The sequence below is a fragment of the Dermochelys coriacea genome, chromosome 10 (genome assembly GCF_009764565.3).
Source record: "Dermochelys coriacea isolate rDerCor1 chromosome 10, rDerCor1.pri.v4, whole genome shotgun sequence".
Taxonomy (NCBI): domain Eukaryota; kingdom Metazoa; phylum Chordata; order Testudines; family Dermochelyidae; genus Dermochelys; species Dermochelys coriacea.
In genome coordinates, this window is record NC_050077.1 from 39,557,610 (window position 1) to 39,580,931 (window position 23,322).

A 23,322-nucleotide genomic window follows, 5' to 3' on the forward strand; every position below is an offset into this window, starting at 1 on the left:
CTTTAATCACTGATAACACCTCTCCTGCCCCTGTGCCTGAGGGCATGTTGCCTTCTGCTGGAAAGGAGCTAGTCTCAGCCCCTCCCATACTTGGAAGCACCCCACTTCCCTGTGTTACAGAATCACAGGAATCCTCACCCACCTCAGTGGTTTCTGAGATGCCCTGCTCCTTCTCTGGGACACATTCCTCTATGCTCCCTAGAGCTGATTTTGCCTCTGGTTCAGCTGTGACCTTCTGGCAGCTAACAACCTGGACAGTTCTCTCCCTGGCAGGCATTACACCCCCATCCCTTCCTGATGTGGTGTTGCCTCCAGCTGCAGTGCAGGAGTTGGTCTCAGCCACTGTCCCACCTGGAAGCATGTGGCTTCTCCCTGCTGCAGAAGAATCGAGGAGACTCTCTCCCATTCTCTCAGCAATTCCTGAGACCTTATCCTTTCCCTTGGGGGTCCCAGTATAAAGCTCCCTCCTGCTGCAGGCAAATACTTGAATCTGAGCTACATGGAAAAAATCATTACCAAGGAGCAGGTCAAACAGGAGGTGTTCTATTACCCTCACAGTCAAAACACTTTCCAAACCTTCCCACACCACATGGATTTTAGCTAGTGGTATGAGGAATATGCTTTCGCCCACCCCACAATCTCTGCCATTTGGCCAGATAGCATACTGGCCTCTAGACCACACTCTACTTAACCAGAGAGATCTGGGCCCCTGTATCCTTCTGCCCCAAGTACTCCCTGCCATTAATTTTGATAACCTTAACATGCTCCATGTCTGGTTCTGCAGAGGCTAATCTCACAAAACCAACATGATAGGTTTCAATAGCTTGGGGGAGTTTCTGTGTTGAGGACAGCAGAACTAACATGAGCTATTGGTTGCCTGCTCCCTCCTAGAATGGGGCATTTATTCCTCAGGTGATCAGTGGAATTACACTGATAGCACCTAATTGGCTCTTCTGCTTTTACAAGAGATTTGGGATGAGGGTTCGCAGTAGAGGGATGTTTTTGGGTAAGAGAATGTTTAGGCTCCCAACCCCCTTCTCTCTTCCCAGAGGCAAAATGGGATCCTCCCTTCCCACCAGTTTTAAACCCCTCTTTCTGTGGCCTGCCCTCAATAGATGACTGAGTCTCTTCGAACACATCAGCTAAAAAAGCCATCTCATACACAAACTTTACATTTTTATCCCATAGACACTGCCCCACATAAGTTTAGGAAAGGCTCTTGAGCAACAAAATCCAACATTCCCACAAAGCTTGTAACACCTTTGCCCCTCACCCACTTTCATTTTGTTCACATATTCCCCATTACTCATGCCAATATCCCTCTTAAGATTCCCAAATTTAACTCGATGTGTTTCAGGGGTAATCTGAAAACTTCGCAAAACAGTATCTAAATTTACAATAGGCTAAAGCATCTTCAATAGGCATTCCATTGAATACATTTCAAGTTTTACCAGTTAATTTTGCAATCAGGATAGGAACTCTCTTATCATCAGGGATTGCATGTATTACACACAGCCTTTTGAAGGTAGTCAGACATTCAGCAATATCATCCTCTTCACTGTATGCAGGACATAAATGTTCCCATTTCTGGATTTTTGGAGTTATGGGAGTTGTTAGGGTTGGGGGGGTTCTGTTTCTGCTTATCTAGCAGATCCAACTGGTGTTTTCACTCTCTTACTCTTTCTCTTCCTTCTCTCTCTTTCTTCCATAGCCATTCTGTGTGCAGCCTCTTCTCTGGCTGACTCTCTTTTTCTTTTATCTCCAGTTGTTTCAGTTGCAATAATCTCTGGTATTCCCTCTCCTTTTCTACAACCTGCAGCCTAAAAAGCTCCAACTTTGCAATTGCTTCACTGCTTTCACACATTTTCCTGCTTTCCTGTTCTTAGTTCCCTTTCCTAAAATAAGCAACAGAAAATAACAAAACTGTGACCTCCTCCTGACTGTTCTTAGCCACTGCACTTGAGACTCACTTAAAATCAAAAATATCAGTACTTAAAGTGTGAACTCCACTTGGAGTAACAAGCTGCACATACACCCTGCTTGCTGCGCCACTGTGACATTCCCCTCTGGTGTTATCTGGACCAGTGATCTGCTAGGTCACTCCAATCCTCGATTCTGGGAGCCAGCCTTACCCTGCTCTGCTGTGAGAACCCCCTCTCCTGGGCTGTTCACGCACAGCCTCTGGCATGTAAGCTGCTCTTTGTGCAACCAAATGACACTAGTCAATATCTCCGATTCCAGACACAACCCTAGGAACCTCCATCTTGCAGTATCCTGTTAAGCCCGCTGGACGCTGCAAGCTTATATGAGTTCATTAATTTAACAAAGAAATTGATATGTTATTCCAAGGGGAGTCTCTGACATGCTTCAAACCAAATGCACTGCTTCAGGTAGAATAAACAGATTTATTAGCTACAAAGATTGACTTGTAATCACTTAAAATCTAAGTATAACAAGTCGGATTTGGTCAAATGAAGTAAAAGCAAAATGCATTCTAAGCTGATCTTAACACTTTCAGTGCCCTTACAAACTTAGATGCTTGTCACCACAAGCTGCTGGTTGCTCTTCATCCAGGCTCCCCCCTTTGATCAGCCCTTCAGTCGCTTGGTGTGGTGTGTAGATGTAGGTGGAAGAAAAGGAGCATGGCAAACATCTCTCCCTTTTATCATGTCCTTTCGTCCCTCTTGGCTTTGTCTTCCCCCACCTCATAGTCAAGTGAGCATTACCTCATCATACCCCCTTTGCTTTGGTCATTTTGGGACTAACTCACTCAAGAGTCCAACAGATCCTTTGTTGTTGCCTAGGCCAGTGTCCTTTGTTCCTGTGAGGCTGAGCTGGGTTTATCCCATACATGCCCCGATGAGGTGTGAACTGCCCCTCTGCTCATGGAGAGTTTTGCCTGGGCTTGCTTTAAGCCATGAGGACACATTTTCAGCCTCATAACTATATACGTGAGATTATAACCTATAACATTACTGTAACAATGCTCAGTACATCATGAGCCTTCTGAAGACACCCAACGTGACAAACTTTGCATTAGATACCACACAATCGTATTATAAAGATGAACATATGGGTACTGCGTGTTCCCCTGAGGTACAGAACGTCACACAGCTGTGGTCAGAAAAGCTACTGTGCTCCCTTCCCACCCTGAGCAGGGCCCTATGAAATTCATGACTTTGAAAAATGCATCACAGACCATGAAAACTGGTTTTCCCCCATGAAATCTAGTGTGCCTTTACCACAGTGGTTCTCAAACTTTTGTACTGGTGACCCCTTTCACATAGCAAGCCTTTGAGTTTAACCCCGCCCCTTATAAATTAAAACTACTTTTTTATATATTTAACACCATTATAAATGCTGGAGGCAAAGCGGGATTTGGGGTGGAGGCTGACAACTTGCAACTCCCCATGTAATAACCTCGTGACCCACTGAGGGGTCATGACCCCCAGTTTGAGAACCCCTGCTTTACCCTATTTCACAGATTTCACAGGGGAGACCAGCATCTCTCTAATGGGGGGTCCTGATCTAAAAATGAGTTGATGGTGGATCGCAAGGTTATTTTAGGGGGGTTGTGTTATTGTCACCCTTACTTCTGTGCTGCCTTCAGAGCTGCGTGGCTGGAAAGCGGCGGCTATTGGCCAGACATTCAGCTCTAAAGGCAGCGTCCCACCAGCAGCAGCACACAAGTAAGGGCGGTAGTGCCATACCATGCCATTCTTACTTCTGTGCTGCTGCTGGCGGTGGCTCTGCCTTCAGAGCTGGACTCCCTGCCAGCAGTCACCACTCTCCAGCTACCCAGGTCTGAAGGAAGCACCTCCAGCAGCAGCACAGGAGTAAGGGTAGCAGTACCCCTACCCCCCTACAATAACCTTGTGACACTCCCACACACATACACACACACACACAATTCCTTTTTGGTTCAAAAAAAGAAAAGGAGTACCCGTGGCACCTTAGAGACTAACAAATTTATTAGAGCATAAGCTTTCGTGAGCTACAGCTCACTTCATCGGATGCATTTGGTGGAAAAAGCAGAGGAGAGATTTATATACACACACACAGAGAACATGAAACAATGGGTTTATCATACACACTGTAAGGAGAGTGATCACTTAAGATAAGCCATCACCAGCAGCAGGGGGGGGGGGAGGAGGAAAACCTTTCATGGTGACAAGCAAGGTAGGCTAATTCCAGCAGTTAACAAGAATATCAGAGGAACAGTGGGGGGTGGGGTGGGAGGGAGAAATACCATGGGGAAATAGTTTTACTTTGTGTAATGACTCATCCATTCCCAGTCTCTATTCAAGCCTAAGTTAATTGTATCCAGTTTGCAAATTAATTCCAATTCAGCAGTCTCTCGTTGGAGTCTGTTTTTGAAGCTTTTTTGTTGAAGTATAGCCACTCTTAGGTCTGTGATCGAGTGACCAGAGAGATTGAAGTGTTCTCCAACTGGTTTTTGAATGTTATAATTCTTGACGTCTGATTTGTGTCCATTCATTCTTTTACGTAGAGACTGTCCAGTTTGGCCAATGTACATGGCAGAGGGGCATTGCTGGCACATGATGGCATATATCACATTGGTAGATGCGCAGGTGAACGAGCCTCTGATAGTGTGGCTGATGTGATTAGGCCCTATGATGGTATCCCCTGAATAGATATGTGGACAGAGTTGGCAACGGGCTTTGTTGCAAGGATAGGTTCCTGGGTTAGTGGTTCTGTTGTGTGGTGTGTGGTTGCTGGTGAGTATTTGCTTCAGATTGGGGGGCTGTCTGTAAGCAAGGACTGGCTTGTCTCCCAAGATCTGTGAGAGTGATGGGTCGTCCTTCAGGATAGGTTGTAGATCCTTGATGATGCGTTGGAGAGGTTTTAGTTGGGGGCTGAAGGTGATGGCTAGTGGCGTTCTGTTGTTTTCTTTGTTGGGCCTGTCCTGTAGTAGGTGACTTCTGGGTACTCTTCTGGCTCTGTCAATCTGTTTCTTCACTTCAGCAGGTGGGTATTGTAGTTGTAGGAATGCATGATAGAGATCTTGTAGATTTTTGTCTCTGTCTGAGGGGTTGGAGCAAATGCGGTTATATCGTAGCGCTTGGCTGTAGACAATGGATCGAGTGGTATGATCTGGATGAAAGCTAGAGGCATATAGGTAGGAATAGCGGTCAGTAGGTTTCCGATATAGGGTGGTGTTTATGTGACCATCGCTTATTAGCACCGTAGTGTCCAGGAAGTGGATCTCTTGTGTGGACTGGTCCAGGCTGAGATTGATGGTGGGATGGAAATTGTTGAAATCATGGTGGAATTCCTCAAGAGCTTCTTTTCCATGGGTCCAGATGATGAAGATGTCATCAATGTAGCGCAAGTAGAGTAGGGGCATTAGGGAACGAGAGCTGAGGAAGCGTTGTTCTAAGTCAGCCATAAAAATGTTGGCATACTGTGGGGCCATGCGGGTACCCATCGCAGTGCCGCTGATTTGAAGGTATACATTGTCACCAAATGTGAAATAGTTATGGGTCAGGACAAAGTCAGGGTGCCAATGCCTGAGATGATGGGGCGTCCAGGATTTCCATGTTTATGGATCTTGGGTAGCAGATAGAATACCCCAGTTCGGGGCTCCAGGGGTGTGTCTGTGCGGATTTGTTCTTGTGCTTTTTCAGGGAGTTTCTTGAGCAAATTCTGTAGTTTCTTTTGGTAACTCTCAGTGGGATCAGAGGGTAATGGCTTGTAGAAAGTGGTGTTGGAGAGCTGCCTAGTAGCCTCTTGTTCATACTCCGACCTATTCATGATGACGACAGCACCTCCTTTGTCTGCCTTTTTGATTATGATGTCAGAGTTGTTTCTGAGGCTGTGGATGGCACTGTGTTCTGCATGGCTGAGGTTATGGGGTAAGCGATGCTGCTTTTCCACAATTTCAGCTCGTTCACCTCGGCGGAAGCAGTCTATGTAGAAATCCAGGCTGCTGTTTCGACCTTCAGGAGGAGTCCACCCAGAATCCTTCTTTTTGTAGTTCAGGATCCCTACAATTACAACACCATGAAATTTCAAATTTAAATAGCTGAAATAATGAAATTTACAATTTTTAAAATCCTATGTCTGTGAAATTGACTAAAGTGGACCGTGAATTTGGTAGGGCCCTAACCATAAGGAAATGTCACTGGTGTGTTTCGGTCATGGATACCCCTCAATCCCCACCAGAGGGTTAGGGTGGCACATGGAAAAGCATTTGGAAAGTTGTGAAGTAAAACTGGCATTAAGTCTCCAAAGATGGTTTCATCTCATAATGTAACAGCCTTCCTCCTGGGCAATGTATGAAATGGAGAGAAATGGCAAAGAGAGAGGGGTGAGGAAAAGAGCGAGAAGGGAAGGTGAGGTATTATGCCTTCCAGCCCTTGGGGGAAGATACATCCTGCTTCTGGCCCTGAGGTTGGAGGTGGGCCTGAACCAAATTCCCAGATCCAAGCTCTTGCTCTCCTCCCCCCAGATTTTGGGAAATCTGGATCAGAACTCTGCTCTTCAGGCTCATCTCTACACATGATGAGAACACCTTCTAGAATTCAGTTCAGAGGGATCCCACCCCACCCACAGACTCATAGACTCATGGATATTAAGGTCAGAAGGGACCATTATGATCATCTAGTCTGACATCCTGCATAATGCAGGTCACAGAATCTCACTCACCCACTCCTGCAATAAATCTCTCACCTATGTCTGAGCTATTGAAGTCCTCAAATCATAGTTTAAAGACTTCAAGGTGCAGAGAATCCTCCAGCAAGTGACCCGTGCCCCATGCTACAGAGGAAGGAAAAAACCCCAGGCCCTCTTCCAATCTGCCCTGGAGGAAAATTCCTTCCCAACCCCAAATTTGATGATCAGCTGAACCCTGAGTATGCGGGCAAGATTCACCAGCCAGATACCCAGGAAAGAATTCTCTGTAGTAACTCAGATCCCACCCCAGCTAACATCCCATCACAGGCCATTGGGCCTATTTACCATGAATAGTTAAAAGATCAATTAATTGCCAAAATCATGTTATCCCATCATACCATCTCCTCCATAAACTTATCGAGTCTAATCTTGAAGCCAGATAGGTCTTTTGCCCCCACTGCTTCCCTTGCAAGGCTATTCCAGAACTTCACTCCTCTGATTAGATAGAAACCTTAGTCTAATTTCCAGTCTAAACTTCCCAATGGCCAGTTATCCATTTGTTCTTGTGTCCACATTGGTATTGAACTTAAATAATTCCTCTTCCTCTCCAGTATTTATCCCTCTGATGTATTTATAGAGAGCAATCATATCTCCCCTCAACCTTCTTTTGGTTAGGCTAAACAAGGCAAGCTCCTTCAGTCTCCTTTCATAAGACAGGTTTTCCATTCCTCCGATCATCCTAGTAGCCCTTCTCTGTACCTGTTCAAGTTTGAATTCATCCTTCTTAACATGGAAGACCAGAACTGCACACAATATTCCAGATGAGGTCTCACCAGTGCCTTGTATAACGGTACTAACACCTCCTTATCTCTACTGGAAATACCTTGCCTGATGCATCCCAAGACCACATTACCTTTTTTCATGGCCATATCACATTGGCGGCTCATAGTCATCCTGTGGTCAACCAATACTCCAAGGTCCTTCTCTTCCTCCGTTACTTCTAATTGATGCGTCCCCAGCTTATAAATAAAATTCTTGTTATTAATCCCTAAATGCATGACCTTATACTTCTCACTATTAAATTTCATCCTATTACTATTACTCCAGTTTACAAGGTCATCCAGATCCTCCTGTATGATTTCCCGGTCCTTCTCTAAATTGGCAATATCTTCCAGCTTTGTATCATCCGCAAACTTTATTAGCACACTCCCACTTTTTGTGCCGAGGTCAATAATAAAAAGATTAAATAAAAATGGTCCCAAAACCGATCCCTGAGGAACTCCACTGGTAACCTCCCTCCAGTCTGACAGTTTACCTTTCAGTATGACCCGCTGTAGTCTCCCTTTTAACCAATTCCTTATCCACCTTTCAATTTTCATATTGATCCCCATCTTTTCCAAGTGTGAAGGCTCAACCCTCAGTTCTCTGAACCTCCTCTGGAGCCAGCAGACCTGGACCAGGAAACTCAAAAAGAGCACAGCTATCTTCACTAGCTATCTTGCTCTGAGGCCAGAAGTATCTAAAGAGCCTTCCTCATGGTATTCTTGTGCATTAGTTCATGCAAATGCAAAGAGCATGATGAAGAAGTGGTGGGATGAGGAGGGGGAAATGAACCAAACACGTTGAACCTCCTGGGTTTGTTTGGAGTCGTGTGGTTGCATGGTTTGCATCTGCTCTGCACCCACTAGCCCATGTCTGCTAAACAGATTGTGCATGATGCTGAGAGCACTATGCGGTGCCTTGCATGATGTTGTCAACCCCATTGATCCTTGGAGCTCCTGGGCCAGATCCACAGCTGCTGTAAGCTATCAGAACACTGTTCAGTGGAGCCTTGTTGATTTATAGCAGCTGAGGATCTGGACTTGAGGTTGCTAAGGTGAAGGATGGGAGCAAGTTTATGTGTGCTGGGCAATCTCCTTCCTCCCTCCCTGCTCTTCCATCCTCCCTTTTATGTCATGTCAGAAGCCTCAAGCAGGCAGCTTGCTGTATGTTCCTTTCCCACCACACCTATCCTGCCAGCCTCTTCTTCCACATGCAACATCTTCCATGCTCCCTACTCCTCACAGTCTCTGCTCTCTGAGCCACCCATCCCCTGCTGATTTCTTGTGTGACATAGGGGAAAAGGGGGCAGGCCTCTGAGGCAGGAAGGAGGTCCCTGCTGGGGAGTGAAAGCAGGATGGTTTAGGATTGGCCCCATTCTGGAGGCCCAACCTGACCTGATTCCTACTCCCACTAGCTACAGGACTCCCTTGTATGGTGATGCTTCCTGGAGACTTCTTCCTTAAGCCAGGAAATGGGCCAGTCCTGATGGTATAAATCATCCAGTGCCAGTATCTCAAAGAAAGAAAGGATCTCCTATTGAATGGAGGGCTCATCTCCAAAGGGAGATGCAGGTGACAATGGGCAGAGAAGAGTGTGTTGACCAGTAAGTATAGTGGAAGGAAGTTCAAGTAAAGAATGCCAGAGTATCATAGAGTGTGGCTACTTCAAAATGCCCTCAGCTATTGAATGTGGAACTTCCCACACTCCGTGCCTCAGTTTCCTTCCCCCAAGATAGGTCTCCTCATATCTCCATGCACTGGTCTGTGCTGGGAATATGCCTTAGCTCTCTGGCCAAGTCCCAGACAAACTTATTCCCTCCCCAGAGAGGGAAAGTCTAAATGAAAAAGTCCCAACAAATAAAAGGTTCTTCTGGGCATTGGGGCTTCTCTTCAACCCGCCCTCTGAGTTACCTTTGCAAGTCTTTCTGGCTCTGGGAGAGAGCACTAGACACATAGGCTGGTTCCCTTGGAGTACCATTCTCAGACCCTGGCTCCCTGTGGTTTCAGCTCCCAAACTGCTCTCTCTCAGTCCTTTTATAAGGCCCAGGTGTCCCATAAACTACCATCTGACCCTTCATAGGTTCCGCCCACTCAAACTGAGAAGCAGCTAATTAATAGTGGCACAGGTGTATCTGGTCCCATCTCTCCTTAAAGCCACCAGTCATCCTACAACAACGAGCATCTGCTGTGGTTGCCTGGTCTGACCTGATTTGGGTCATAGAGTCTCTCCAACAGCCTCTCCAATCCAGATCCTCAGTTGGTGTAAACTGGCATAGCACCAGTGAAGTCAGAGGGCTACACTCTCTTATACCTCCTGGGGATCTGGCCCTCCCTCTACAGTCATGGCTGTTCTTCCTGTTCTGTGTCTCACAGTGTGTGTGCCCTCAAGTGCCAGTGAATGTGTCACCATAGAATCCTGCTTTTCCCCAGCATTGGAGAAGTAAAATTCAGGTAGTTCCTTATGTGGAGACCATAGAGATCCAACCAGTACGGAGGTCGCTATTGACTAGTGGTGGGTTTTTTTAGTGAGCCTAGTGCTGATTAAAGGTTTTGGATTGAGAGCCTTGGGAATGAATTCTCTGTTTCCCCACAGATTGGGGAGGGCATGAGCATTATCAGTACAACCTTCCCTGGACACTGCCTGGTCACTGCTCTGTAGAGCAGTGGCACTCTGTACCTCAGGGGAACACCCTGCATCCCCATGTTCATCCTTATAACATGATTGTGTGGTATCCAATGCAAAGTTTGTGATGTCGGATGTCTCATGATGCACTGAGCATTATTGTTATAGTAAATTTATAAGTTGTAATTTCATGTATATAGTTATAAGGCTGAAAATGTGTCCTCATGGCTTAAAGCAAGCCCAGGCAAAACTCTCTAGGAGCAGAGGGGCAGTTCACACCTCATCAGGCCATGTATGGGACAAACCCAGCCCAGCCTCACAGGAACAAAGGACACTGGCCTAGGCAGCAACAAAGGATCTGTTGGACTCTAAAGTGAGTCACCCTCCTTCCTTTGGTCAGTTTGGGACTATGATGAGGTAATGCTCACCTGATTCTGAAGGTGGTGGGGGGCAAAGCCGCGAGGGAAGAAAGAACATGATAAAAGGGAAAGACGTTTCCCATGCTTTCTCTCTTCCACCTCCATCTACAGACACCACTACCAAGCGACTGAAGCACTGATAAAAGGGGAGAGCAACCAGCAAGCCTGTGGTGAGAAGCATCTCAATTTGTAAGGGCACTGAAAGTGTTAAGATCAGCTTAGAATGCGTTTTGCTTTTATTTCATTTGACCAAATCTGACTTGTTGTGTTTTGATTTATAATTACTTAAAATCTATCTTTGTAGTTAATTAATCTTTTTGTTTATTCTACCTGAAGCAGTGTGTTTGGTTTGAAGCATGTCAGACTTCCCTTGGGATAACAAGCCTGGTACATATCAATTTATTTGTTAAATTGATGAACTCATATAAGCTTGCAGCATCCAGCGGGCATAAATGGACACTGCAAGATGGAGATTTCTAGGGCTGTGTCTGGGGACCGGAGATATTGGCTAATGTCATTCGGTTGCACAATCCAAGCAGCAGCTGGCCAAAAGTGCTCACTCACATAGCTGGGAGACGCTTACATGCTAGAGGCTGTGCATGAACAGCCCAGGAATGGGAGTTCTCACAATGCAGCAGGGTAAGGCTGGCTCCCAGAGTCAAGGATTGGCATGACCTAGCAGATCACCAGTCCAGATAATACCAGGAGAACATCACCGATACCATTGTGACATGGGTATGAAGTTCAGACTCTATGCCCAGCCCATCTGAGCTTCTCTTATGAGACAGCCAAAGAAGCTGACAATTGCGGTGGTAGCTTTTGTGATGTGGACACCTCTTTGTGAGACTCACTTTACCAAACAGTCATCTACGATCTGTATTATAGGTGATGTGAGCTAGAGGCAGGCTCATTAAGACCCCCAGTTCCCCCAATCCTGTAATTCTTTGAAGCAGAGGGTAGGAGGTGCAGGAGGTGAAGGAAGAGGAAGAAGCACAAGATATTGAGGAATATCTGAGGCTGAAGGCCTTGCTGTTAGCTAGGCATCGGAACACAGGGAGGACTTCTGTTCTCCACCAGATGCCTGCGCATCTGAAAGATAGGAAAGGCGAGTGTCTGTTCCATTTGTCTGACCCTCCTCTTGCTTAGTAACACAGAGGAGCCAGTTCAGGAGGTATGAATTGTTTGGGGCAGATGTTAGGTTTCCGCCTCCCTTCCCTACTGGCATCTTCCTTGTGACACTGCGCTTCTGTCTGCAGGTGTGTGCGGATTACAGACACTGGACTCAGTTACTTATCCACCATGTCATCCCTTAGGAGCCTGTACCTCCGCTGGTGCTGCCAGGTAGGTGAACAGAAAAGGACAATGCAATGCTAGGGTTACATCTCCTTTGAAGCATCTCCCCAGTAGGAAGCAACTAACCCACTGGAACATGGTTCCGCTATTAAATCTTCCCCTCTGCTTTCTCTCTGCAATGGCTGCCTCAGCTACTGTGCTTTGAGATCAATGGATGAAAAATGCTGTGTCAGTGATAGGTAACATGATTGTGAAGATAACAGCAACTTGCCTGGCGCACTAGTATTATCAAATGTGGATAAAGCTACCCAAAACCTCTCCGGGGAATGCATGTGGAGCCTGTAGAATACATGATGTTTGATGCAGAGCAAAATGGCTCACTGCAAGTAGATACTCAGTAAGTTAGCAAGGAGCAAGTATTGGTGTCTATTGATTAGAGCAGTGAACTGGGAGTCAGGGGATGTGGGGTCTATCTCAGCTCTGACTTTGGTCAAGACATATAACCTCTCTGCCTAATTTTCCCCATCAGTCAAAGTGGAATGATCCCAGTCGAGAGGTGAGTGCACAGTGCTTAGCTGCTTGTGAAAAGCAGAGTTCATTATTCTAGTTCTGTATTGACAGTCCAGGATCTCTTCCTCCCTATTCTGTCATTTTAGGTGCAAGACTTTGGCCTGAAGCATCTCCTGGGCATGAGAAGTTTGTGCCTGTTGTCTCTTGCTGGTGAGATCCAAACACTGGTTTATTCTTGAGATGATAGACTGGTTTCTGGAGAAGGGGAAACCTCAGCTTGGGGACAGGGCCACGACACAAGGGATAATCCTGGCCATATTACAGCCTCGTGATTGACCACTAGGATGTCATGGGAGAATGTTTCTGGCCATGACACAATGGTAGGCTGGCAGGATGATCTTCCAGCCTGGAATTACCCTTTGTGGTGGGTAAAATTGGCCAGTGAGAGGCAATTGCAGGAGGCAGGTCAGCCCCTGTAAAAAGCAGAGGGGCAAGGAGAAGACCCGTCCTCCTACTCTCTCTGTTGAGGAAAGGAGATAGTGGAGGAAGCCAGTCCAGGCAGCTGGAGGATTTCCTTCACCTGGACATTCCATGCTGTCTCCCACTGGGTGTGTCAATTGCTGTCACCCCACTCACTTTATCTAGTGTCCTGTTTGTTCTTTCCCTGGGATACTCCAGCTAGAGCCCATCTCCCACTCTGGACAGCAGCACCCAAGTTCTCTCTGAACTCATAGGGCCTGGTTGTCAGAAGTCCTGAGCACCCACCAGTCAGACTGAAGTCAAGTGAAGAAGTGCTCAACACGTCTGAAAATCAGACCCACAGGGCCAAATTCCACCCTAGGGTCTGCAGAGCTCCCAGTCACTACAATTCATGACAGCTCCACACAGGGCAGAGACTGAGCCAGAGGGCTTCATTTCTTGCTACCCACCTCAGGCTTCAAGGCATGACTTTTACCACCACTTTTCCAAACAGCTTGAATTGGAGTCCTGTTTCTTCAAAGGAGTTCTGAGTTGCCTGAAAGTGTTTGACTGAAATAGATGTACCAATGTGAATTAATTGTGTTTGCCCTGCTCCATCACAAGACCTTTCCTTCATTCCCAAGGAAAGCCTGATGGAGAAACTTGAGCTTCATTCTCCTCGCTCTGACACTGGTGTCAATCAGGAGTATGAGCATCTCAGAGCAGACCCCATGGATTCTAAAGAGTCTCATAGGCTACAAGTCAATGGAGAATACCAGAAAAGTAAGGCTGGCAAGGCCCCCAAGAGGTCACCTAGTCCATCCAACTGGTGCTAACCCACTAGTGCAGCCTCATGCAAGCTTGTTTCCCCCCCCCCCCCGCCCAGTGAGTGTCACAGCAATGTGACATTTTTTGTGTCAACACCATCCTGCAGTGACCTGCCCTCCCATCTGTTCATGGTTTATGCCACTCACGCCCCTTCACTGGATTTATGTCCTCATTTGCTCTGCTCTGCTAACAGAGCTACTGCTCAACCTGCCCAGGACCCAGATGCGGAGGACAGCATAAGTTAAAGACTCATACTGAGATAATCGTGCTAGGAAGCTAGGAACACCCTCAGGTCAGTTTCTTTAGCACAACAATAATTGCTTGCATCTCACCGTCATGAATCAGCTTTTCTAATATAAATTACTTACAATAACCATTGTGAGATCAGATCATTTGTTTAGTTGTGAGATGATGGTAGATTTGGGTCTAAAAGGAGGGCTGGCCTTAGTCAAGAGGGCATTTGCGAGGTATGATCCTGGAGCCATTGTTATGCTCTCAGCAGAGCTATTCCTACTCCATGGCTCACCTGACTGCTTCCTTTGCTGGTTTCTGGAAAGAGAAAAAACATGTTTCCCTCTGAATCAAAACAGCAGCAGCACTTTTGAGCATCACTCAAACCCTGATGACTGAATAAGAAAATAGCACAAAAGGTTTCCTGTTAGTCACTTTAAGTTTACTGGCTTTCTGAATGAGGCTTGGGGACAAATGGTCTCTGCGCTGCTTACAGTGGTGTAAATCAGGAGTGACTCCATGAATGTCAACAGAGTTATGCTAGCATAAAGGAGATCAGATCCTGGCCTTATGTCCTATGGATGCAGTGCTGCTGAGGAGGTCTAATTGGGTGGATTGGTCATGCTACCTGCAGATGGGAGAGCATGATACAGCAGCCCTCCCCAGCTCCAGAGACTCAGGCAGTCTCCCCCAACAGACATCTCTGCTGTCATATGGTATGTCTACACTGTAAAAAAAGACTGCTTGCACTGTGGGGCTCGAAATAACTGTATAGACATTTGGGCTCAGGCTGGAGGGTCTGAAACCCAGTGAGAGTGGAGGGTCTGGAAGCCGAGGCTCCATCCCAAGCCCAAGTGTCCACACTGCTATTTTTAGTCTGAGTCCATTGACCTAAGCTCTGAGACTCACTGCTGTGAGGGGGTTTTGCAGTGTAGACGTACCCCTAGAGTTTAAGACCAGAAGGGACCCCCAGATCATCTTGTCCCACCCTCCAGTCTTTCACAGGCCACCAACACCCTCCAGCACCTGCACACCAATCTCAGCAACCAGCATTAGATCAAATCATTGGAGCCCTCAGGAGCCTGAACTATTGTGTGCCAAGTCAGAGAATAGGAAGGACTGAGGTTCACCATTGCCCTAAGCTCCTGTGATGATAGGGAATTGATTTAGTGGGATACACCCAGATGATCCTAACAGGGCCAACATGCAGGGGACAAGTGATGGAGCCTGATGGCATTACTCTCCCTTTTGCAGCTGGTATTTTGAGATGGGCTTGACTGATAGCAATCCAACCCACACCCAACAAAGCAGAGGGGTGGCTAAGCTCTTCCATGTCTACCGTACATCATAGCTTCTTGCTCACTGGGCATTTCCACCTTCTGGTTTCAGGCTGCCCCCTGCTGACCACCACTGGGCTCTCAGGCCTTGTTCAACTTCAAGACCTGGAGGAGCTGGAGCTGACAAATTGTCCTGGTGCCACCCCGGAGCTGTTCAAGTATTTCTCCCAGCACCTGCCGCACTGCATGGTGATCGAATAAGCAGCCCCAAGGATTGGCCAACCTTTGGAGCTGTCTCCTTCAATCCCAACCCAACACTGATCAACCAACCAGAGTTATCATTTTGTTTTAATTTTGTTATGTTTTGGGAGAGATGCTAACAACGGTGTTGATTTAAACCACCCATCATGTGTACAGCAATCAAGAGTAAATTAATCACATTAACGCATTGGATGAGGACACCAGAGAGAGGGATATTTGCGGTCTCTGTAGAGATGGGCACCCATCTGTTCCATAAGACGAAATCTCCTGCAAGAATCTCTCTGCAAAGTTTGTAAATTTTCCACGCCTCCATCATCATCCATCTTCTTTGTAATGGTCTGTCCTGAAAAAAAAAAAGTTAAAAAACACAGCCAAACAAAAAACAACAAAAAATGAGCAAACAAAACAAAACAAATGAATGACCATGATTGGAGAGTTGGGGTGGGTTGACACGGATTCATGTCCTGCATGGTGTCCCACTCAGTGCTGGATCCCATGTGGCTTCTGCCCAATGTCTCATGTCACAGCAGTTAGAAGTTTCTTCTGAGACCCCACACACTTCTGGGGGGCTTGGTGGTGAGTCTGGGGGAGGGGCCTGATTGGAGCCCCTCCCTGTTCTGGGTGCTGGATGTTCAAACCCAGTGTTTCCATCATGGCATGTGTTGTCAGGAGCTGAACCAGAAAGCTAAGAAGAAAAGAGGCGAATCCTAAGGGACAGAGAGACTCGAAGGAGAAAGGATGAAATTCCTGATACCATGTGTTTGCTCTGTCTCTTAATTACTTCAGCGGGACACTGCAGGGTCTGCCACGCTGGAGACATTTTAAAAAATAAACAGACCAACGCTGTGAAAAAGAAGCACAGGGCCCATTCTGAGGCTTTTGGCAGGCCGGGTGCCTTCTGCTCCTGAAGATGGAGCTGATATGTTCCCCGTGATCGTCTTGTCTTCATTGAAAGCATGGATCCATGAGCAAATTTCCTGAGAAACAAACAAACCCAACTCCCCACCCAATCCTCTGAAAACCCAATAGCCCCAAGGTCACGTGATCTGGAGTAGACGGTCGCCTACTGCTGTTTTCATTTTGTTAATAAGATGTTCTTCTCAGAACAGCCTGCAGCCTTCGCATGCTAGCTTGCTTCAGTCTTGTGGTAAGGTAGGTTCTGGAATGTGCAGGGGCTGGGAGGGTCTATGGAGCAGCCCTCTGCTCAGCTCCAGTTCTCTTCCAGTGTGAAGCTGGTGTGGCTTTGTATCCAATCCACATACATTTATTGGAGTACAGGTTTAACTGTGGGAGCTACGAGCCTAAAGCAGCTCCCCCTCCTCCACCAGCCTGAGCCTCCTTCAGCTATCTCCCTTCTAGAGCTGCAGGCTCGAGAAGAGGTGAGAAAGCTATGGTGTCCTACTGGGCTTGATTTGTGGCAGCATGCCTTATGCCTGACAGCATCTTTCCCCAGGCTCACCTCAAGGCCAGCTCAGTTCTAGGACAGAGGGAAGGCTGGCAGCACATCAGTCAGACCAGCCTGGGATCCTACTAAGGCAGTGGGCCCTAAACTGTGGGATGCACCTCCCAGGGGGGTGCGGAGGAACTTCCAGGAGGCGCTTTGCTCTGTCCGCAGCTCATCTCCAGCCCTGCCCAGGCCCCAGCCCCAGTTGCAGCCCCCAGCCCCAGTTTAGGGTTGCCAGGTTATTCACAGTAACCAGCTTCTGCCACTGGGGGGGGGGGGGCTGTGGAGGCAGGAAGTGTAGCAGCTGCTGCTGGAGCCTGGAGGAGCACTCAGCACCCGCTCCAGCCAAGAGAGGTACTGGGGGCTTCCTTGTCCTGCTCCACTCACCCCTCCACCCCTGGAGCATGGCTCCCACTGTCCCATCCTGCCCCACTTACCCCCACCCCCCCGAAGCATGGCTCCCACTCCCCTGTCCTGCCTCACTCACCCACCCCCTGGGGGCCCTGGACCAAGTAAGGAGCGGTGCAATCAAAAAAGTTTTGAGACTACTGTACTAGGGTGACCACCTTTCCAAAATGCAACAGTGGAACACATGCAGGAGTCCCGCCCCCTTCAATGGCCCCAGCCCCTCCTCCTCCACTTCCCCCTGAGGCCCCACCCCCTGGGCAGGCCAGAAGCCAGAGCCAGGCAGTAGTAAGAGCCAACCGGGGAGCCCTGGGCCTGTGTCCTCACCTCCTTGGGGCATGCAGTTCAGGGCAGGTAGAGGACTCCACAGCAGCCCGGACTCCCTGGATGGCTCTAACTACTGCCCAGCCTGGCCAGCAGCAGAGCCTTGGAGGGTGGGGGGGAGAGGAGGAGCAGGAGCGGGACCTCATGGTGAGGTGGGGCTAAGGCCCATCTCCGGCCCTGGGAAGAGGCTGCCCCCTGAACCTCAGGCAGGGGCAGAGCAGCACTGCTGGGAATCCAGGATAAATGTTGTCCCAGAGTCATTCAGCCCAGTACCGGGTCTTGAACTCTGCATTTCAGGGCTGTCCTGCCCAATTCAGGACAGGTGGTCACCCTAGATACTGGCTTTCCCCTTCTTGCTACTCTGCCCTCCAGACCACTTGTGGCTCCAAGGGAGAGGCTTTCCCATGCTGCTTTCAGGCAGCTACCACTTTGACCTGCTGATGGGCCCTGGCTCAAAGGAGCCCTTTACATCTCCCTGTGGCCTACCCACCGTCAGAAGCTGCCAGCAGGGTCCCCTACCCCTGATGCATCAGAAGGTGGCCAGGGCCCCAGTGCCTGAGTAGCACCTGGGTGCTTGGAGAATGTCCCCTGTGCTGCAGTCAGGTCCCAGTCCAGGAGGGACGGGGGGGTCTGAGAGAGGAAAGACCGGCTGAGCTGTACTGTCCGCAGCCCAAACCAGCTCTCATCAGCTGGGCTCTTTAGTCTTCTGGGGATAAAATCGCTTTTGTTTTGTTTTGGTTTTGTTTGTGGGGAAGTGAGTGCCAGGGAAAGCCATCAGCTTGTGGGGAGCCAGGCTCTCTTCCCATCACTGCTCATTCTAGTGTTGGTGCATTTCTGCTCCATTTACTGCTTGCAGTGAGGTTGGAGGAAGCCCACTCCCAGCTTCATGTACTTGCATATATCTCATCCCATGCATGTCCCCCAACAGATTGAGTTTACTGCTTTGGAGGGATGCCCCCCCCTCCCTCTTCAGTCACCGTCTGGGCCTCTCCTCTCCTCCAGGAAGGAAGTTGATGGCCATGCAGCCAGCTGGGTGGAGCTCCTGGGCTGGAGAGAGGAGCATGTTGTTTTCTATGGATGGGTGCGGGACTGTGTGATAAAGAGATTGGGATTCTGTAGGGGTGGTGTCAGGAGGGTCATTCATTCATACCCTGTGGCTGACTCGCAGTTCCTGGGTACCTTGACAGTCTCCTGTCCATTGTAATCAAAAGCCAGAGCAAATCCATCTCCTGTGGTGTGGAAAAATGGAATCTGCAATGCAGGAGAAGCAGCCCCAGTACCTAATGCCAGTGTAGCTATTCCAGCATCTAAAGCCATCTCCTAGACACCAGCAGAAAGAATCCAGGCAGTGACCGTTCTGTGTCTCTTCTCACAAGTCCTCCCAACATCATCCGCACTTTTTACACTGCTTCATCCCTAACGTCAGCCAGGAATGGCTTGAAGGGAAGGGTGCTGACCACAGCAGTTGTTTGAAGGTTCCCGTGGTTAGACACTTCTCAGGCAGGCAGGGCCAGGAGCTCTGTAGGAGGCAGCACACACAGCCTAAGAAGGGAAGGAGTGCCTTGCATTGCTCAGCAGCAATCTGCCCTGTTACTGTTAGAAGCTCTTGTATTGCACTATAAATGGACATGGCGCTTTGCAAACTAGATCTGGTTCCTGCCCTAAGACCCTTACAGTCTAGCAGTTAATAGACACCCTGGTTTCAGCATGGGGCAGTAGGTAACAGCTGCTGATTAGGTGAAGCCAGGGGTGTAAGTGGAAGGGCTTGTCTTGGAGTCTTTATTACTATGCTGTCTCTATGACATCCACTGCCACTCCCAGCATGCATTTGGTACCAGACACTGCAGCAGGCAGGGCGGTCTGAATCCCAGACCACTGGGCTTTCTCATATGCTGAACAAGCCAGGAGACTCTCTGCTGGTGCCAAAAAAGGATAGGGGCCCCTTTCCTGATTCTAGGTTTCAGAGTAGCAGCCGTGTTAGTCTGTATTCGCAAAAAGAAAAGGAGTATTTGTGGCACCTTAGAGACTAACAAATTTATTAGAGCATAAGCTTTCGTGAGCTACAGCTCACTTTCCTGATTCTGAAATCTGCCCCTTCCATCTTCCCCATAGCCTCAATCCTGCCCCTAGCTCCTGACCAGCTCTTCTCCAGCCCCCTACCAGCCAACCTCCCAGCTCCTGCCTAGCTCTCCCTTAACCCAAATCCAGCCCTTAGACTCCCCAGCTCCCTCATGGCCCCCTACAGGCCCCCGGATCCCTCATTGCTGATCCAGCCTCCCCGCCCCAGCTCTTCCTCCATCCTCCTTCAGTCCAGTCCTCAGTTCCCCCAGCTCTGATCCAATGATTCCTCCAGGCCCTTTTAGCTTCCCTGCTGCCCCCCACTTCCCTGATCCACCCCCACCTTGTTTCAGGCCCGCACAAGCCACCCCAGCTCCTCTCTTGGTCCCCTCCAGCTCTGTTCCAACCCCCCTCCATCCCCCAGCTCTGAATTAGACCCCCCCCCAGCTCCATTCTGACACCCCCCTTTTAACAGTTCCAATCCAACCCCCTAGCTCCACCCAGTTCCTACCTAGCCCCTCTAGTTCCCCAACCCCAGTTCCCCCCAACTTTCCAGCCCTATGCAAAACAGCTGATGCTTTTACCTTGTGCAGCATGGAGAGTTGGGACAGTGTGTTACCCATCTTCCCCCATGCTGCAGTTCCCTCATGCCTTCTCCATACACCCTTGCTGTCTGCTCCCATCTTCAACCCAGGGTTGTTCTGGTTGGAGGGGCTACCCCCTTTCCCCAGGTTAGTTGTGGCCACATAACCTTTTGGGCCCTGGTGCAACTGCACAACTTGCACCACAGAGGAGGGGAGATGACCCACAACAGCTCGGACTACAGCTCAGCTGCTCAGTAATGAACTGGTTTAATAATTTCTAATAAATATGGACACAGCTTTCTTAATGGACAAGAATAAACTGATTTAATAATCACTTTTTTTATTACAAACTTTCATTGCCATAAAGATTTATAAGTTTTAAGTGATCTATCTTTAGGCTATTTTGCAACTTCCTGCTCCATTGGCCTCTCCTTCCCTCCATCCGCCCTCTCAGTTACTGCATGATTTCTGGGTGTGTGAGGGGCATGATAGGGGAGCCACTAACTTGGCTAAGCTGTAGCTTTGGTTGCTAATTGCACTATAAGCAGGTCCTTTGCTCAACTTGCCAAAACCACTGGTTGGACAGCTGGAGCTTTGTTCATTTGACATTTTCAGTCTTTCCAGTGGAGACACTGGAAAACTCTGACCATTCCCAGAAAATCCACAGGGACTAACAGCTATGCCAGCCCACCTGCTGGGATATCCACTCCCAAGGCCTCTGAAGAGGAGCAGCTAGGCCTGGAACCTCAGGGATCACCCCAAGAGGCTGGTTTCTCATGATGGTCTTCTCTAACTGAGGAATTCCTAGAGCTACTGCTGCTCAGTTTTATGGTGATGGATACCCTCTGCTTCTTACATGGGGCCTGGAAGCCCCAGATCCTCCTCAGAAATAACCCTGCAGCCAAGTGCAGAGGGTCTTGAGGCATGTTTGGAAACAAAGAGGGCCTAGTAGAGATGAATGAGCAAGAAAAGAGAGGTTTCAGAGTAGTAGCCGTGTTAGTCTGTATCAGCAGAAAGAATGAGGTGTACTGGTGGCACCTTAAAGACTAACAAATTTATTTGAGCATAAGCTTTTGTGGGCTAAAGCCCAGTTCATCAGACGCATGCAGTGGAAAATACAGTAGGAAGATAGGCTTATGCTTAAATAAATTTTTTAGTTTCTAAGGTGCCACAAGTACTCTGCATTCTTTTTTCAAGAAAAGAGAGACTGCATTGGAGAAAGTTGAGCTGTAGAGCTCAATCGGCGGGAGGGAGGAAGGGAGCAGGAAGACTTTAGGGAGAGTATTAAAGCCTTCTCTTGCTTAGGTGCCAATATTTCTAGAGCTGCCCCTGCAGCCATCTGCAGATTGAACTCACTGTGTAACTATGGACCATGTGAATCTGTGCATCCCCCCAACTCTACCCCAATTACATTTTCCCTACTGAGCTGCTACTGCTAGGACAGGGATGTCAACAGTACCTGGCATCTCACTGCTGCTCAGTTAACAAGCCATCAGATCACACAGGATGATGCAGGCAGGCTCCCACACTGAGCTCTGACTGCTTCTGTATACTTGATCAAGCAGGAATCCAGAGGTCACCTTCAGAGTTTACTTGTCCATGGAGATGTCTAAAGGAGTTCCCTGCCCTTTGAACTATTTCCTGCTCCTCAGGTTCTCTTCAGACAGACTTGTCTGCCATGAGACACTTATGGTGTGATCCACCATGATCTATATTTAACTGTCTTCCCTTCTGAACTGAGATATGGATTGGTAAACTGGAGCAGCCCAGAGGCCTGCACTTTACAATCCATTATTTTTTCCCTTCTTGCTTAAACTTTGTCCCAGACCCAGCTGGTAAATTTTGCACATGTAAATTGAGATCTGTTGGCCTAAGGATAGGCAAGAGAAGACAGGTTAAGCATTATTATGGAGTTGATCCTGTCAGGTGTTGAGCCCCTGCGACTCCCATTATCTTCAATGTTAGTAGAGAGCTTTATGTGTTACCTTATTCACCGTAAATGAGCAGGCACAGCACAAAGGTGACAACCCAATCCCTGCCACAAGGCTATTGCCCCAACATGCTAGATGCTGTATATTGTAACAGACAATCCCTCCCCCAAGAGTTTATAATCTAAACAGACAAGGCAGACAAAGGAGAAATTGAGGCACAGAGTGGTGAAGTAACTTGCCCTAGGACACAAAGCAGATTAGTGGCAGAGAATAGAACCCATGTCTCCTGAATCTGTATCCAGTACTCTACCCACTGGATGACACTCCCTCTTCAAGGAAGTTGCAGTTATCTGAACCCAGGATTTTCCATACTTAGTCAGACCATTGCTCCAAGTCCAATATTCTGCATCTGACAGCAACTAAAACCTGATGGTTCAAAGAAGGGGACTCCATAATGTGCCTGGCTAACTGTGCAATGCTACCTGTGAACGTGGGCAAGGGTAAACCCCTTCCGGTGCCAGAAGACCATCAGTTTGAGAGTTGGCTGTTCTTCTATGGCTTTGTAAATTGTTATAAATAGTATTGCTATAATTTTCTCCAGCCCTTTCCCAGATTAGTTTATCATTAGCTGTCTTTCCACCACGAGCTCTTAGAATGCTTAATTTGGCCATGTGGTCTTAGTGAAATATATTTTGGTGTGGGCTGGGTCCCCGATCCTTAAAATCCTATAGTTGTTTGAGCGGAGCTGTTGACTTCAATTGCAGTTGAGGGCAGCTGGCACTTTGGTGGATCCGGCTGGCTCCTTTTGGGGACTGAGCTACCAATTGTTTATCTGTATTGCAATGATTAAGCCTCATATTTGTGTAGGACCCTGTATGCTTCCCCTCTGCATTAGTGCCATTCTCCTGGAGCTCGAGTTTTACTGGAGATGGCTGAGCGTGAGGTCATGGTTGAGGAGTAAGAGCCAAATGAAGGGCCTATCCATCTATCAAAGTGATTTAGAAATTGATCAGTGCAGCAACTTTTTGCTAATCTCTCAAACTCATTTGTTTTTAATCACATTATGTACCAGATTCATCCCTAGTGCAACACCATTGACATCAGTGTCTGAATTTGGCCTCTGATCTATACAGAGCTGTAACATGATGATACCATGCTTTGGTCCCATCTATGCAGGCAAGACCAAACCATGTTATAACACGGTAAAGAGGCTATTGT

General features: G+C 48.0%; 2 protein-coding genes across 3 annotated transcripts in view; both read left to right on the forward strand.

Moving 5' to 3' along the window:
- Positions 1-15,369, forward strand: part of FBXL16 (F-box and leucine rich repeat protein 16) — a 98,683-nt gene extending 83,314 nt beyond the window's left edge. Inside the window, exons 4-6 of the mRNA XM_038419289.2 lie at positions 11,756-11,840; positions 12,449-12,512; positions 15,210-15,369. Coding sequence (XP_038275217.1) covers positions 11,756-11,840; positions 12,449-12,512; positions 15,210-15,358 — 298 coding nt within the window. The 3' untranslated portion in view covers positions 15,359-15,369. The remainder of the gene's footprint in view (positions 1-11,755; positions 11,841-12,448; positions 12,513-15,209) is intronic.
- Position 15,370: 1 nt separating this feature from the next.
- The window catches only part of LOC119862485 (cholesterol side-chain cleavage enzyme, mitochondrial), a 59,442-nt gene continuing 51,490 nt past the window's right edge, over positions 15,371-23,322 (forward strand). The window contains exon 1 of one of the 2 annotated variants that reach the window (XM_043493726.1): positions 15,371-16,510. Coding sequence is in view for 1 of the 2 variants with exons in the window: in XM_043493727.1 (XP_043349662.1) it covers positions 16,482-16,510 (29 nt within the window). In the remaining variant the exon portion in view is untranslated. The remainder of the gene's footprint in view (positions 16,511-23,322) is intronic. The other variant, XM_043493727.1, reaches the window with a different exon arrangement.